This window comes from Phaethon aethereus (genome assembly GCF_964289735.1).
Source record: "Phaethon aethereus genome assembly, chromosome: 1".
NCBI classification, from domain to species: domain Eukaryota; kingdom Metazoa; phylum Chordata; class Aves; order Phaethontiformes; family Phaethontidae; genus Phaethon; species Phaethon aethereus.
In genome coordinates, this window is record NC_138575.1 from 165,121,281 (window position 1) to 165,138,206 (window position 16,926).

The 16,926-nt window shown below is 39.1% G+C and overlaps 1 protein-coding gene across 1 annotated transcript in view; it reads right to left on the reverse strand.

Moving 5' to 3' along the window:
* GPC5 (glypican 5) overlaps positions 1-16,926 on the reverse strand; it is a gene marked incomplete at its 3' end in the record, with an annotated part of 785,572 nt that overhangs the window by 339,721 nt on the left and 428,925 nt on the right. Inside the window, exon 7 of the mRNA XM_082011503.1 lies at positions 39-201. Coding sequence (XP_081867629.1) covers positions 39-201 — 163 coding nt within the window. The remainder of the gene's footprint in view (positions 1-38; positions 202-16,926) is intronic.

The following is a 16,926-nucleotide window of genomic DNA, read 5'->3' on the forward strand; positions in this document are numbered from 1 at the left end:
TATATAAATACATGAAGGAAACAGAATCATGGACTTACAGTCTGTAATTTTCAGGACTCTCTTGACTTCTCCACTTCCTGATCCTCCACAACCATCTTCATCATCACAATCTCCACTGATTTGTTCATCCACACCTCCACCACTGCCTGTTTGTCGGAGATCCCATTTATCATATTTAGGAAATGATTTGCCCTGTAGTAGCTGAAGACAAGATACATGTGCAAGTTATCAGTACAGATGGAGGGCTTCAGTGAGTACCCAAAATTTCATATATGTGTCTCTAGTAACTATCTCATTTAGAAAGAAAACTCCAGGATCCACAGAATAAGAATTACTTTTTTTTCCTGGCTTACAGACAGATTTAAAAGAGTGGTATCTGGAGATGTATACTTCGTTTTTAATTTTAAAAAATATAAAATGTCTGTTTCGTTATTGCTAGATAAAAGAAGATCAGACACTAATTCCTGGCCCAGAGGCCAAGTGGAATGAATAGGGACATGTCCTCACTCTTTCAGGCAAATGCCCTTTACAGCAGGCAGACAGGGTCCATGCAACATAGCAAGTGGCTCTGGATCTTTTCAAGACCCATGTGTTGTACATAAAAATACAATTCCTATTTTGTGTGGATTTTTCAGTTTGAAATACCTGGAATAATATGAGAGCTGTGCTGCAGCTCTATATTAGTCAATCCAAAAGATACATGTTGTGTGCTCTGGGTGTGTCACATGGGCATCTGGTAGAAGCTGAAGGAAAAAAATGTGTTGGAACAATATCAAATGCTTACCAAGGAGCAGCAGACCAAGCTAGTACAGTTGGAGCCAGTACTAGCCTGGAGAGAACTATTTTCCAAATCACATCCAGGTATTGTTTACGGAGAACTAATAAGGGTGACTGAAAACAAAGCTAATACTGGTCTAAGCTGTGTACGTGATTTGGGTCCAGTACACAAGCTTGTTCTCTGGCTCCTTTTTATTTAGCATTATAGACATGGTCAATGATGCCAGCATGGTCTACAAGACAGCAGATAGAGATTTCAAAGTTTAACTCATTTCTCCATTCTGTTGAGCAGAGCTGAGCAATCACCTGAATAATATTAATCTCTCATTTATTGAATGTACAAATGCTGTCATCCAGCTTTTTTAATACTAAGTGGTAGGACTGTCATACATACATACAGAATGTGCCCTCTGCCCCATCCAGATTCTGTTCAGTTTATATGTCAGATACATATAATCTTCATAATCTCTAAAGATACAGGTTCTTACAAATGTCAAGAACTTTTATAACTTTATCTTTATACTTTTATAACTTTTATAACTTATAGTCCAAAATATCAGCTGGTGTAGGCTCATGCATTTGCTTCTATCTAGCAAGATTTCTTTACACTGGCCAAAACTTCACTGGCTCGGGTTCTTTAATTTAATAATTAGATGTCTTTTCTCCTGTAAGTAACTACTAATTAGGCTGAAAGATTTAATTGTTTTATACCTTCAAAATTTTAGTTGCTTTGTTGTTTAAGGAAGATGCTGGGTTCATGTTTTTAGATAATATACTTAGTTTATTTATGGAGTATGGAGTCACTTCCCAGACTACTTGATCTGTTAAGAGCTGTACAGTGCACAGCAAAAATATTTTAATCACTGCTACAAAGGCATCACTCAGATAAACCTCAGCTTAATAAAAGCCACTTGCAACAAACACTGTATAACAAGAGAATACCATTCACCACTGAATCAGCAGAACCAATTTATGCGGCACTTTTGATTCAAAAGTTTTATTAGACATTAATATGCTACCTGAAAGACAAACTACCTAGCTAAGAGAAAAAAGTTCCTTAAGTTCCTTTGCATAACTGCCCTGCTCCCTGCTCATTGTGTAATCCATGCCATACTTCTGCCAAGATAGTATTTATGGAAACAAAACATGGCCAGTTTAATGAACTACACCCAGTTTAAACATGACACTTTTATTTTTTTGGCCCAGTTCAAGTCATGACACAGCTCCAAAGCCAGCTGTATGATAGGGTACTCTTTATCTCCGAGCTCTGTGGCATAAATGTGGGAATGAACTGCCAGCAAGACAGTTTTTCAAACAAGAGTTGCTGCCAAGGTTCCCATAGTAGGACATACACATATATATACATTTTGTCACCCTGAGAACATACATCCCCCTCTACATTCTGTATCTCTGTCTCAGTCTTAAAAATGTATTGACTTAATAACGTCTTTATATTTTGATGCTTCTCTAAATTTCAGCCCAAAGTACTTATGTTCTCTTTCCTCTTTTTTTCCCTTTCTACGTATTGTACACTATTGACTTATGACTAGAGATCTGAAAACTCAGACAATCCCACTAAATTGTTTTAAATGTGGGTTCAACATTGAGAAAGTGTTCTTCAGCTTTTTCCAACCTTTTCAGTGTACTTGAAAGAGTAGAGATTAAGGAATTAACAGGATCATTTGTAATTTGTGTTTTGTTATTCTCTTCCGTCTCCTTAATTGTACAAGAAGAAATATTGTATCCAAGTTCACAAATCTCAGTGCTGGTTCTCTACTAAACATGGCTTAGATATAATATAAATTCTTTATTAAATTTATAGAATCCTTGTACTTCTTCAAAGCTAGCTTGATTCACATTAGAAATAAAGACAAAAGACATTTAGAATCATTATTCTGTTGTGCTACAACTTTTATAAAGCTTTTATTTAAGAGCAAAAAAACCACAGGTTATAACTGGAGGATTTTGCTGTGTACACTTACTGGGTCTTCCAGATGCATAATGAGGATTGCTAGCTGTATAATGTGTGCCTCAAAAAACTAGTACAATAAATACTCTTCCTTTTGTATCTCAAGCTAAAATAATCTCTATTTCTTTTAGGTATCCAAAAAGGTTTTCCATTCTATCAAATTTCTGTCTTTAAAAAAAAAATACTGTGAGTTTAATCATGAATCATTGTCTTTCAATTTATATGAAAATAGCAGCAAATATTATTGGTAACCACGTTAGTTTGACTGAGTTATGGCAAGGGTTAGATCACCAGTGTTGTGAAATTGCAGCAGGCACAACAATATTCCAGGCTAGATTTTCTGGATCTTTCCCTTAATTTTGGTGAAAGTTACTTGAACTAAGATTTTGATATCAAAAACATGTCCTCTGCTGGCAGCTTTTTATTTTCACAGAAAATCTGTGTTTTCACACAAAAAACTGTTTCACATACTTGTCCTGGTTTCAGCCAGGATAGAGCTGGTTTTCCTCACAGAAGCCAGTGTGAGACTGTGTTTTGGATTTGGGATGAGGAACTGTTGATAATGTGCTGATGTTTTGGGTTGTTGCTGAGCCGTCAAGGACAGTCCAGCTTCTTGTGCTGGCCTGCCAGCGAGCAGGCTGGGGGTGCACGGGGAGCTGGGAGGGGACACAGCCGGGACAGCTGACCCAGACTGGCCAAAGAGATATTCCCTACCATACGACGTCATGCCCAGTACATAAACTGGAGTTGGCCGGGGGGGCGGAAATCGCTGCTCGGGGACGGGCTGTCGATCACAGGGTGGTGAGCAATTGCTGTATTGGGCATCACTTGTTCTTGTACATTCCTTTGTTGGTATTATCATTGTTGTTCCCTTCTTTCTTTCTGTCCTATTAAACCGTGTTTATCTCAACCCACGAGGTTTTTCCTAATTCTCTCCCCCGTCCCACTGCGGGAGGGGGAGTGAGCGAGCGGCTGCGTGGTGCTTAGTTGCCGGCTGGGGCTAAACCACGACAATACTACTGTGGTACGTGTGCACAGGTGAATGATTTGGGTGTAAGTCAACGGAAATCACAGAATCACAGAATCACTAGGTTGGAAAGGACCTTTAAGATCATCAAGTCCAACCATTAATCCACCACCACCATGTCCCTTAAACCATGTCCTGAAGCACCACATCCAGACGTTTTTTGAACACTTCCAGGGATGGCGATTCCACCACCTCCCTGGGCAGCCTGTTCCAATGCCTGACCACTCTCTCGGTGAAGAAATTTTTCCTAATATGCAATCTAAACATCCCCTGGCGCAACTTGAGGCCATTTCCTCTTGTCCTATCACTAGTTACCTGGGAGAAGAGACCAACACCCTCGTCGCCACAACCCCCTTTCAGGTAGTTGTAGAGAGCGATAAGGTCTCCCCTCAGTCTCCTCTTCTCCAGACTGAACAACCCCAGTTCCCTCAGCCGCTCCACATAAGACTTGTGCTCCAGACCCCTCACCAGCTTCGTTGCCCTTCTCTGGACACGCTCCAGCACTTCAACATCCTTCTTGTAGTGAGAGGGGCCCAAAACTGAACACAGGATTCAAGGTGCGGCCTCACCAGTGCCGAGTACAGGGGCACGATCACTTCCCTACTCCTGCTGGCCACACTCTTTCTGATACAGGCCAGGACACTGTTGGCCTTCTTGGCCACCTGGGCACACTGCCACCTCATGTTCAGCCGGCTGTCAACCAGCACCCCCAGGTCCCTTTCCGCCAGGCTGCTCTCCAGCCACTCCTCCCCAAGCCTGTAGCGTTGCATGGGGTTGTTGTGGCCGAAGTGCAGGACCCTGCACTTGGACTTATTAAACCTCATACAGTTGACCTTTGCCCATCGATCCAGCCTGTCCAGATCCCTCTGCAGAGCCTTCCTACCCTCCAGCAGATCAACACTCCCACCCAACTTGGTGTCATCTGCAAACTTACTGAGGGAGCACTCGATTCCCTCATCCAGATCATCAATAAAGATATTGAACAAGACCGGCCCCAGAACCGAGCCCTGGGGAACACCGCTTGTGACCGGCCGCCAGCCGCATTTAACGCCATTCACCACAACTCTCTGGGCTTGGCCGTCCAGCCAGTTCCTCACCCAGCGAAGAGTAAACCTGTCTAAGCCACGAGCCGCCAGTTTCTCCAGGAGAATGCTGTGGAGACGCTGTCAAAGGCTTTACTAAAGTCCAGGTAGACAACGCCCACAGTCTTTCCCTCATCCACAAGGCGGGTCACCTGGTCATAGAAGGAGATCAGGTTGGTCAAGCAGGACCTGCCTTTCATGAACCCATGCTGGCTGGGCCTGATCCCTTGGTTGTTCTTCACATGCCCTGTGAGCACTCTCAAGACCAACCGCTCAATAATCTTCCCCGGTACAGAGGTCAGGCTGACAGGCCTGTAGTTCCCAGGATCCTCCTTCTGGCCTTTCTTGTAGATGGGCGTCACATTGGCAAGCCTCCAGTTGTCTGGGACCTCCCCTGTTAACCAGGTCTGCTGATAAATGATGGAGAGTGGCTTGGCAAGCTCCTCTGCCAGCTTTCTCAGTACTCTCGGGTGGATCTCATCAGGTCCCATAGACTTGTGTGTGTCCAGGTGGTTTAGCATGTCCTTGACTGCTTCCTCCTGGATCATGAGGAGTACATTGCGCTCTCCATCCCCATCTTCCAACTCAGGGGGCTGAATACCCTGTGGATACCTGGTCTGGCTATTAAAGACTGAGGCAAAGAAGGCATGAAGTACCTCAGCCTTGTCCTCGTCCTTGGAGACAATGTTCCCCGCCATATCCAGTAGGGGATGGAGATTTTCCTTGCCTCTCTTTTTGTTGTTAATATATTTGTAAAAACATTTTTTATTATCCTTTACGACTGTGGCCAGACTGAGCTCTAGCTGGGTTTTTGCCTTTCTAATTTTGTCCCTGCTTGTCCTTGGGAGTCTCCAGCTTAGAACTTTCACTGCCCAATTGCCTAAAAGTCCCTGGGGATTTTCACTGATGGCTTAGTGGAATGCTTTCTTTGACACAAACAGCTGTTCTGGAAAAGGTTATAATACCAAAAAGAACCATTAAGAAATTTTGTGAAATTTCATCTTTTAGAATTAAAATACAGGTTTGTGTGTCAGAAGTTACACTGTTGTAATAAAGTACTTACAGGGTTCTGTAAATACTGGTACTATAGAACATTTCTGTAAGAAAAACAAGAGCTCACAGCAGCTACAGAGGCATCTATAAGGGTATTTCCTGACACATCTCAGAGTGTGAGCATATTTAGGAAAATTATCACTAAGAATGCATGGTTGTCGTACACTTCTATATGGTCTGGTAATTTTTCAAGATTATTTAAGAATTTTATCAATGACCTGGAAAGCAGTATAAACCACAAAATGTTAATAAACCTTTCACTGCTACAAAAACTGGAGAACTACTAAATAACAAAGAGAAGGGACAAACAGTCTAAAAAAATACCTCATCTGGTAAGCCAGGATATTGAATGAATTTTTAAACACACACTATAAAAAAAATACAGACAAATGTAAATTTGCAAGTCTAAATATTGTATTACATGCATATTAGAAGACAAAATATACTGTTATGTAAAATAATTGTGGGTGTCCTGGATAGCCAGCAGACTATGAATTATCAAACATAGTGTTCTAACCAAAGACTTTAATGGGATATCTTTGGGGACAGAAATAGGAGTACTAAATCAGATTAAGGATGTTATATTATTCCTAAATCCAGTTCGTGTTTCCTCTGTTCAGAAAGAATGGCACACAAGTGAGTTCTATTACAGCAGTTAAAAAGGAACAAAAAAATATGCTTGTTTTTATCCAAGCAGCCCATCCTTTAGTGCACCAAAAATTTACTTAACCAGCCTTGTAAGCACCTACATGGTGTAGCAGGCCAAAGCATATGAAAACACCAAATGAATAAAAGATTTTTATTTACACATTCAAAGTGAATCAAACGAATCTGTTTAATATCTTCATCAATGGCATAGACAGTGGGACTGAGTGCACCTTCAGCAAGTTTGCAGACAACACCAAGCTGAATGGTGCAATTGACACAATTGAGGGACAGGCTGCCATCCAGATGGACCTGGACAAGCTTGAGGAATGGACCCATGTGAACCTTATGAGGTTCAGCAAGGCCAAGTGCAGGATCCTGCACCTGGGTCAGGGAAACCCTGGATGTCAATGCAGGTTCGGGGATGAAGGGACTGAGAGCAGCCCTGCTGAGAAGGACTTCAAGGTACTGGTGGATGAAAAGCTGGACATGAGCCAGCAATGTGCGCTCGCAGCCCAGAAGGCCCAGATCCTGGGCTGCATTCAAAGCAGCGTGGCCAGCAGGTCGAGGGAGGTCATGCTGCCCCTCCATTCTGCTCTGGTGAGATCCCACCTGGAGTCCTGCGTCCAGCTCTGGAGCCCTCAGCACAGGAAAGACATGGACCTGTTGGGGCGGGTCCAGAGAAAGGCCACACAAATGATCAAAGGGATGGAACACCTCTCCTGTGAGGACAGGCTGAGAGAGTTGGGGTTGTTGAGCTTGGAGAAAAGAAGGCTCAGGGAGACCTTACTGCAGCCTTCCAGTACTTAAAGGGGGCCTATAAGAAAGATGGGGACAAACTTTTAGCAAGGCCTGTTGCGAGAGGGTAGAATTTGACTAAATATAAGGAAGAAATTTGTCACATGGAGTGTGGTGAAACACTGGCACAGGTTGCCCAAAGAGGTTGTAGATGCACCATCCCTGGAAATGCTCAAGGTCAGCTTGGATGAGGCTCTGAGCAACCTGATCCAGTTAAAGATGCCCCTGCTCATTGCAGGGGGGTTGGACTAGATGACCTTTGAAGGTTCCTTCCAACCCAAACTATTCTATGGTTTTATGATTCTATATTATCAGTATTGTACATTTAAAAAAAAAACCATAAGGGTTGTTTTATAACAAAATAATTTATTAGCAGTTCTGGTCAGGTTCTTAAAATATATATATGTTCTGAATCAAACAGGTTTTGGTCTTAAAGCATGGTATGTCTTAAAGAGGGTATGCAGGAAGTTACAGTAAATATCTGAAGTGGTTTCTTCTCAAAAATTCTCAAAAACCTATGAATTCATTTAAGTAAATCTGGTTTAAAGGAGAAGACTTTTTTACTTTCCTGTGCTTGCAGGAACTTACAAATTATTTCATCTCTCATGAGTGATGAACACTGAAAGGCAATGAAACTTAGGTTTACACTATTGAAACTGTTGTGATATTGTTTCTCTTTCAACAAAAGTCTAGTATCCTATTTACTTATCTTACACATCATACACCTTCAGAGGAAGCATTGATTTTCAATGAACTTTATTTTATTCTTTCTCAATAAAAATATCTGATTCTCTTCTGTTGCAGTCAATGTGAACTAAGCTTAGTCATATTATTTCCTCTCTTTCATTTATGTGTGTATCATGAGTACCTGTGGAGGGAATCCCAAGGGAGCCCAGCAGTGAATCCAATTTACCTAATCAAATTAAACTTAGAAGAATTATTTCTAGATGTATGACTACTTTGAACTCTTTCAAATGAGAGGAATAAACTATGCTAAGGTTTATTCCTCTGTTTAGCTTTAAGGTAAGTAACCTGAATACTTAAATATACAGCATTTCTCTTCAGTGATCTCATTTAAAAACTACTCATGCCTCTGTTGGCATACTCTTTTGCAAAATTTTATTTCCAATAATGCAAAAGATCTTTAACAAAAACATGCATTCCAAATCAAGTCCAGCTTATATTGGAGACTGGTATTTAGATAACCAGTATTACAAATCTCTTAGTTCTTCATGATAGTGCCCTGTGGGGTTTTTTTAATAAAAAGCTGTAGTTTTGTATGAAGTACATCAGCCTTTTTTCATTTTTTTGCTTTTTCAGTGAAATATTCAAAGAGAGAATGTGATTTCTAATCAGCTACAGCCTTTACATCCCTTAGTGATGCAGAAAGTCCAAGCAGTGCACACAGTTATGTCAAACCCACTGCTTTCTGCCCAAGATCCAGGGCTAAAACTGCATTTCAAGCCTGCAGACTCATTCCACTCCATAAAATCACCAGCGAAACAGCAGTCTGAAATTCTGATGGAAGTAACACATTTCTCTGCCGTCTAAGCCAACTCTTCTGAACACAGAAAGAAATAGACATTCATTCTCACTGAACATGAGTAAGAATCAGTAAGGTGGCTGTGAGCCAGCGCTGCACCACGCATCTCTAACTTACCCTTTGTGCTTTCTTGATATACCTTTACTACCTCAGGATCAAAACAGTTGCTGCTTGAATAGTAGAAAGAGGATTTACCCCAGCTTATTATTATACTACTACTTCAAAATCCAGACCTTTCTTCTCAGTAGTTGTTTTTGTAGCATTCAAAACCACTTAGTAAGCAAACAAAATTTTCACAGAAAGCTAACTACTGAATTAAGTAGAAATGACTAATAATTTTCCCTGAAGGCACAGTTCAACAAAATCATGTTGTGGGCCCAAGCACTAGCATAACACTGTCCATTTTGTTCCATCGTTAGCATGCTTCCTGGCCAGCACAGATTTGAACTGACCCGACTAGCACTCTTCACAAAAATGCTTGACACAAATTTGAGCCTTAGCATAGCCTAGGGACTGTCCCAGCAGGCAGCCTGGATTTGGTTATTCTGCTTTGGGAAGTAGGACACTTGCAGTCCCTGACTGATTCTGTTTAATACAACAGATACAACTTTTTGGAATGTCTACAGTGCTGAATAAAAAAGAACCGGGGAATGAGCTAGAGCAATAGATACTGAATACAGCATTTCTCAATCTTTGTAATTTACATCTGTTTCGGATTATTCTAACAAGTTCTCCCTAAGGTAAATCTCTTATTAAATATGCTAATTGTAAGCACAGGGGACATGAAGCAGTGTTTGCTCTCACCCTTGATCTTCTTATTTTAGCAATATAGATACAGCTCCTAAATGTAATTGTCCCTCAAAAAATATCTTTTTCTTAATTTATTATGTTATTAAAGACAAAGTCTTCTGTGCTGCAAAAATCTTACTTTATATCTGGGCATGCATTTTACAGCTAACACCCCTCAACTCAGGTTCTCACATGAGTTATGTCATGATCCATTAACTTTCTTTCCCATTATTACTGGTCAAAAGTGAATACAGGTGCAAAAGCTTGGCTCTTGTACCTTGGTGCAATCCTTGCTAGCACATTATGAACACTACCAACTCGATTTGTTTAAAAAATATTTAGGGTTTTTTGGCCTCAAAAAAATGCATATCTTGCTAACATCTCACTGTAGATTTAAATCATCCTCAGAAAATTAAGTGAACAACTCAGGCATTTCTAAGATAACAAATCAGAGCAAAATTAAACCCCAGAATAACAACTTGTACTCTTTTTTCTGTCTAGGTAGTTGAAATAACAGAACAAAGTCATATACATGATTAATGTTTAGAGACTAATGTTCTTTGCCCGTTTCACCCATCCATGAAGATAGTATAGCTACAAGCAGAAATAAATTATAATCATAATGAAAGAGAAACATATAAATTTCAGAAAAAAACCTGTCACAAGCAAAATTTCATTTAAAATATTTCTAAAGCTATAGTATAAGCATCTTCAATATCTTTTCTTTAGCGACAATGGATATGCTTTGATTTTTTATTTCACTGTTCTTTTCTGTTCATTGTTTTCATTGTATTCCTTTGAAGGTTACTGGTATACCCCCCTCCACTAGACATTACAAATAATTTTTCAGATAATTTGCAAATAATTTCATCCTTTACCTTATCCCCGTGTGCATTTTTAGACCTTTCTCCGTTGGTAAGGGTGGATACTAACAGATGTGATGTATACTAGATAATTGTCTTCTGTCATAATAGTAGACTGAAATAACTTTCTTCAGAAGCAGAAATTCTGTCTTTCCAAAACAGACTATATAAACACTAGATAGCTTAATATCAAGTAGTTTAATGAACAGTTGAGGCCTAACAAGAATGAATAAAGGGATTGATTTAAGTAACATGTAATTCTGTGATCAAATAAAGCTCATTTGAACAAGTTTACACAGGATACTTGGTGGCTTTTGGCCACCAAGAGATGAAATTCATACACCTCAGTGTACATGTCAAAAAATTTAGATATTTTTCTGCTAGTAAGTTGTCTAAGGTCCTCAGCAGTAATTTGCATGTTAGAGGTTTGATTACATTTTCTGGTTATGGTTGTCTAGTGCCATTTGAGATGGCCTGGAGTACCTGGGGCACTACATGGACGGAGAGTTGTGATAGAGAATTTGCAGAAGAATTTCTGGAGTGGCTGCTGGAGGCCAAGGGTCACTGAGCAGCTGGAATGTCTCCAGGCATCTGTGTACATGCAGTTGAACCATAATCCTAGTCAACAGAGCCGATAGAAAGCAGAGCGCTATTCAAATGAGCAAAGGGAGGTGTCTTAAGATGAGATTTCTAGAAAAAAAGTAATTCTAAAAACAGATTTCCAAGTGAATTCTTAATTCTTTTATTCAGATATTACATTTTTTGTTTGTTTCTTTGGTAAAGCACAGCTCCTAGCACAACTAGGTCAAATGGACAAAAGCACAATGGGATCCCAACAATTAAGTAGATGCTATATCTATAAAATATTTAATTATTTGGAAAATTTCATTATTTCTTTGTATGTTCTTTCTCTGTATAGATGTACTACTAGCAGGAATAAAGCCCAAATTATTTGTGAGAAAAAATACTGATTACAACGTAATAATTAAATTTTCAGAAAAAAGTTTCAAACCAAAGAGTTTCAGTGGTATCAACTAGAACTTAAGAAACCACATGGAAAATTAATCACAATTACATATATTGAACTCAGCCAGTTTCAATTAATCTGATGACTATCCTTACACAGGACAGTTTTTCAAATAAGAGAAGAAACCAAATGTGGTGGGTTGACCCCAGCTGGATGCCAAGTGCCCACCAAAGCTGCTCTATCACTCCTCTCCTCAACTGGACAGGGGAGAGAAAATATAATGAAAAGCTCATGAGTGATAAGGACAGGGAGAGATCACTCACCATTTACCATCACTGCAAAACAGACTCCACTTGGGGAAAATTAATCCAATTTATTTCTGTTTAGCCCCAGATGGCAACTAAGCACCACACAGCCGCTCGCTCACTCCCCCATGGTGGGACAGGGGAGAGAATTGGAAGAGTAAAAGTGAGGAAACTTTTAGTGAGTAAAACACAGGACCAGGCTGCCTGGAGCGGTGGTAGATGCGCCATTCCTGGAAACGTTAAGGTCAGCTTGGATGAAGCTCTGAGCAACCTGGTTGAGTTGAAGATGTCCCTGCTCATTGCAGAAGGGGTGGACTAAATGAGCTTTGAAGGTCCCTTCCAACCCAAAATATTCTATGATTCTAATATATAATAATGCTATAAAAATTTATAAATAGTAATGATAAATTAAACTATCTATACTACATCACTTGTTCACCTGTGTATTTCCAGTCTCTGGCAATTCTGGGCTTGCATCTACAAAAGTAGATGTTCCCTCACTTTTATGGCATGGGTTGTTTACTTAGGGAGACTTAATGGTCTGTAAACCCTAGTTTCCTCTCAGTATCAGTGAAAAGATAAGACTAAAGTCAATTAAACATCATGACAGATAATGAAAATTGCAAAATATTTCATCTGATTTCTCCTGATAATTCACAGATCTGGAGGTGAAAGGGCATGAATATTAAGCCAGTTAAAGAAAGAATTTTTAAAATACTATCATCTTTTGGAATACTCTTTACTTTATAAGAATAACATGTTACTTGACATTTCATCTCGATGGCCATTCAGAAGACATTACAGAAAAAGCTGTATTACAAGAATCAGTGGCACCATCATGAGCAAAATTATTACCAGATTATTAGAGGTACATTACATTCCCTATTGTTGCCCTGTTGTGAGTGGATAAATTGGTGGTTTATCCACAGAACTGTTTTCAGTGAATGTTGTTCATTGGATGGTCAGTTTATTCACCAGCAGTGCCAACTCACACACTGCCTTCTCTTATCCACCAGCAGCATGATAAAGGTACTTTCTTCTTTCCCATGATAACATTTCCAGCGCTCATCTGAGTGGACTCCGGAGTGAGGAAAAGCAATAGCTGTTGTGTAAAATCCATGAGACTAAGTTGACAGTAGGACTAATATTGCATTTAAGGAGGTGTTTGAATGTTAATAACCATGCCTCTGACAGTTTCTGCTGTATCATTCAAACACAGATTTAGAAATCAAAAGGTAGATAGGATTAATGTCAATGAATGATGGGTGTTTACATCTGAGCTACTCATCCTGCAGTCTTCTGGTCAGCAGAAAGAAACAGGAATCTTTAAGACCCCACCCCCAATATGCTGTAGGCTTATCTATAGGGTGAGTTGGACTGCAGCTTAGAACCACCTATTCCTCTCTATTGGTAGGAAAGACCAGATATGAGTAGATAAATGGCTACATGAATCCTAAAACCTAATGCTGTTGAGAAGGGGTGCACAGCAATTAAGGCTTCTCATAATGAATGCAGATTTGTTGTAAAATTATGCCAAAAGCTAGCCACAGCTGATTCAGTTGGAAATCAATACTGGTCATTTGACCTGGGGAGTCAAAGACGTCCAAACCTGCCACTACGATGTAATTCTTTTGCTCCTGGCTTTAAAAACTCCATGAAAGCCCTGTGACCTGACTAAGCTTTCAGTGAGACTTTCCTCATGGCACCACACATCACAGAATGTTGCCTTAAAGCAAAAAAACCTCAAGCTTGTGTTTTATCTGTACTGTTATTTGGTTGTATGAAAAACTAACAAACAAATTCAGGGCAATAGAATTATTCAGTATCCCTCAGACAAAGAACTGATTGAATTTTGGTCAGCTTGATGTCTTTGCACTTTAATTTATGCTATTGACTAACTTTTAAAAATTCTTTTAATTATTGTATACAGCTTGAGAAACAAATTCTTTTCTATTTTGACATGATAATTGAGCCTCACATACACCACTTTATAAGCTGAATAAGCTCCTGTGACAGATCAAATGTATGTTCCATTCAGCTGAGGCATTGTGTGTGTTTAACACACAGTAGTGATGAAGCTGCTTAGAGCTTGGAAAATAAAAATACAGCCTGGAAGAAAGTACAGATATGCTAAGGAAGCAGTTACAGAATTAATTTTTGCCACTTTCTAAAGCTGAAATCCTTTCTAGAGTTTCATGACATTTTCAGAGATACCACTTCCATATTTTTGCGAAGAAACAGAAAATCAAGGATCAAGGGAAACAATATGTTTATTTAAATGAAATGGAAGCTGATTGTCCATCAACAAAAAAAAGATGACTCATCTGGAAGTCTGATGTTTGAATTTGGACAAACTCATTGGGACCGTGACTGTTAACAAAACATAATATGGAGGATGCAGACATGAGGAATGCTAGCTCCTTCTAAGATACACTATAGGGAATGACTCCATTGTCCTGTCTCAGATAAAAAAGGATCTCACAAGGCAGTCATGCCCACTTTATTTTTTCTGAAAAGGAAATAAGAGAGTCAGAAAGAAGTCAATAGGTCTGTTTCTGTTCACATATCACACCAATCTAATACCATATTAATTTGCAAGCTCTATGCAGCTGCGTTATGCTGACAGGTATTCTGTGTGACACAGTTCAGTTATATCAATGTCATGAAGCTAATGAATGGTTATAGAGCCTCTTCTTTCACAACTGATGATGACATTGTAAAATAATTCACCCATGGTTTATCAGTACGGTCAGTGAGAGATTATAGGAACCATTATCATTGATACCGAGCACATAACAGGGAATAATAAAAAAATTATTGACAAACAGGACATAGTAAATCTTTTAATTCCTTGCTTTTAGCCCTGGGTCGTGCATACTGGAAGTAAGTAACAACAGGAAATGGCATATGAAGTGTCAACTTGATATGCACACACCCCACAGATCTCCACAGCCGAAGAGTGGAAGTGAGCAGCTCAGACCAACAGTCAGCTGGGCCAGGGAATGTGTTCGTGTGTCTCAGAAATCTAGCACAAATGACAGCATATGCCTCCAAGACACTTCTGTCTGCCAACTAGTAACTGCTGTTGATGGTGGGTCTACAAAAGACTTGTGGTCTGCACTTAGTCAGGAATATGGATTTTTTTTCTAATCTTTCTGCATGTAAATCATTGATCCTTATAGCCTCTAGGTCTAGAAGAGGGATTTCAGAACAATACTTTATGTATATTTAGGCTATCTATCTCCAATAAAACTGAGGCATATACAGATAACAAAAGGTGCTACCACAAGTGATTTATGCACTCAGAGAACTGAGACACTCTTGTGTACCATTATCACTAAATTATTAACAATGGAGCATGACATCACAACCCATTATGACAGAATTGTATAGGTTTGTAAACAAATGGTAAAAGTCTTTCAGCAAGAAAAAATATATTTAAAACTTGATATACTTGATATAAAACTAGTACACTGCCAGAAACATTTGAAACCAAATTAAATACAAGAAGAAAGTAGAAGGAAGCCTTTACTTTTGCATTAGCCATTGTTCTGAAGTTAAAAATGGTCCCTCATACTTAATAAAATGTAAGCATTAAAAATACATTTCCTTCTTTAGTAGCTGCACATGTACTTTTTCCTTAGATCAGAGCATTTAAAATTGATCTAGAAGATGATGTGGGAGTAGACACCTATAAAATTTAATACAGAACTCAATTACTATGAAACAAAACCCTTTAGTATTCATTTTCTCACAATGGACCATAACAATGTTGTCTATAGCACAGTTCTGGTGGGGATGGATTCTCTGTGCAAAAATAGTTTCCTCCCCAGTACAAAAGAAATTAAGCAGGACCTTTAAAATAATTAATAAGCAAAAATCTCTTTAGGTTATTGAGATTCAAGTATCAATTACAAAAGCATATCACCAGTCCTTATCAGTGACTTTGTCTATACCAATGTTATAATAAGAGTTTGCCACACAACACACCACAGCAAAAGCATACAGCCAGAACCTTCTGTGTTATTTACCAAATTTTTCTTAAGGTCTTATATATCTTCTTTTCATTTCAAACATATATCCTTTGGACAAAAAAACTAGTACATTTTCTAGTATCTCATTTATGCCCCACTTAAGCTTTACACTGAAAGTTTTCCAGAGAGACTGTGTGCTGGCACTCTTCAGCAGACAAGTGAATTCTCAGTGAGGTTAAAACAAGGCCTTCCTGCCACACAATTTACCCCCGTCCCTGTTCTTGAGTTGTCATTTATTTTCATGACTTCTGTATAACTATACTCCTCTGGTTATGCTCGTTGCATAGTAAGGCTGCTTTGCATAAATAGAGACTTATCATGCATGAAGGGCCGTATTTTAAAATCCTCTTTGCCTCAAAACTATTCTTAAAATAGTTGCTATTGCCTAGTCTTGTCAAAATGCATCATGCCTGTTTTTCAAAATCTTCAAGAGAATTAAGGTATCCTTGAAGTATGGAAGTGGCAGAGGAGGGGACACGTATTAGTTGAGAACAGCTTTCTTGGTGCATAAAGTGGACCATTTACAATCAGAGCCTTCTCAGAAAGGTTTGATAGAACTATTCTTTAGATCCCACTGCGTCTTTGTATGTGTGGTAAGATCATAACTTTTCTCAGAAAAACTAGCTTCAAGTTCAAGTAGCTGCCTGTGCTATTTCTCTGCGACATTACTTATTCAGATGCAATCAAATATCATGCAGAATATTATCAAATAGAAGAAGCCTTTTTTGAAACTCCTGAGAAAGCCTGGCTCATCCATTTTGCAGCTGTAATATGTGCGCAATAGTCTAATTATAGTAATCCTAATCTATGTAGACTGTGTTATTAAACGTGACATATACTTTAATTGTTGGCAGATGGCTTTGAAACCTGCATAAATATTTATAATGTCACATGTAGTCCTATAGTTAGCACACACCAAAATTCCAGGTATATTTTTCTGTCTTTTCTGAATCCTTTTATATGCACATGCAAACTCAGGGTTTCCATTATGATAACTGTTTTATTGTTTAGGTTATCTTTAAAATGAAATGAATAGTGCATAGATTACAGACAGTTTTGATTACTTTGGAAATC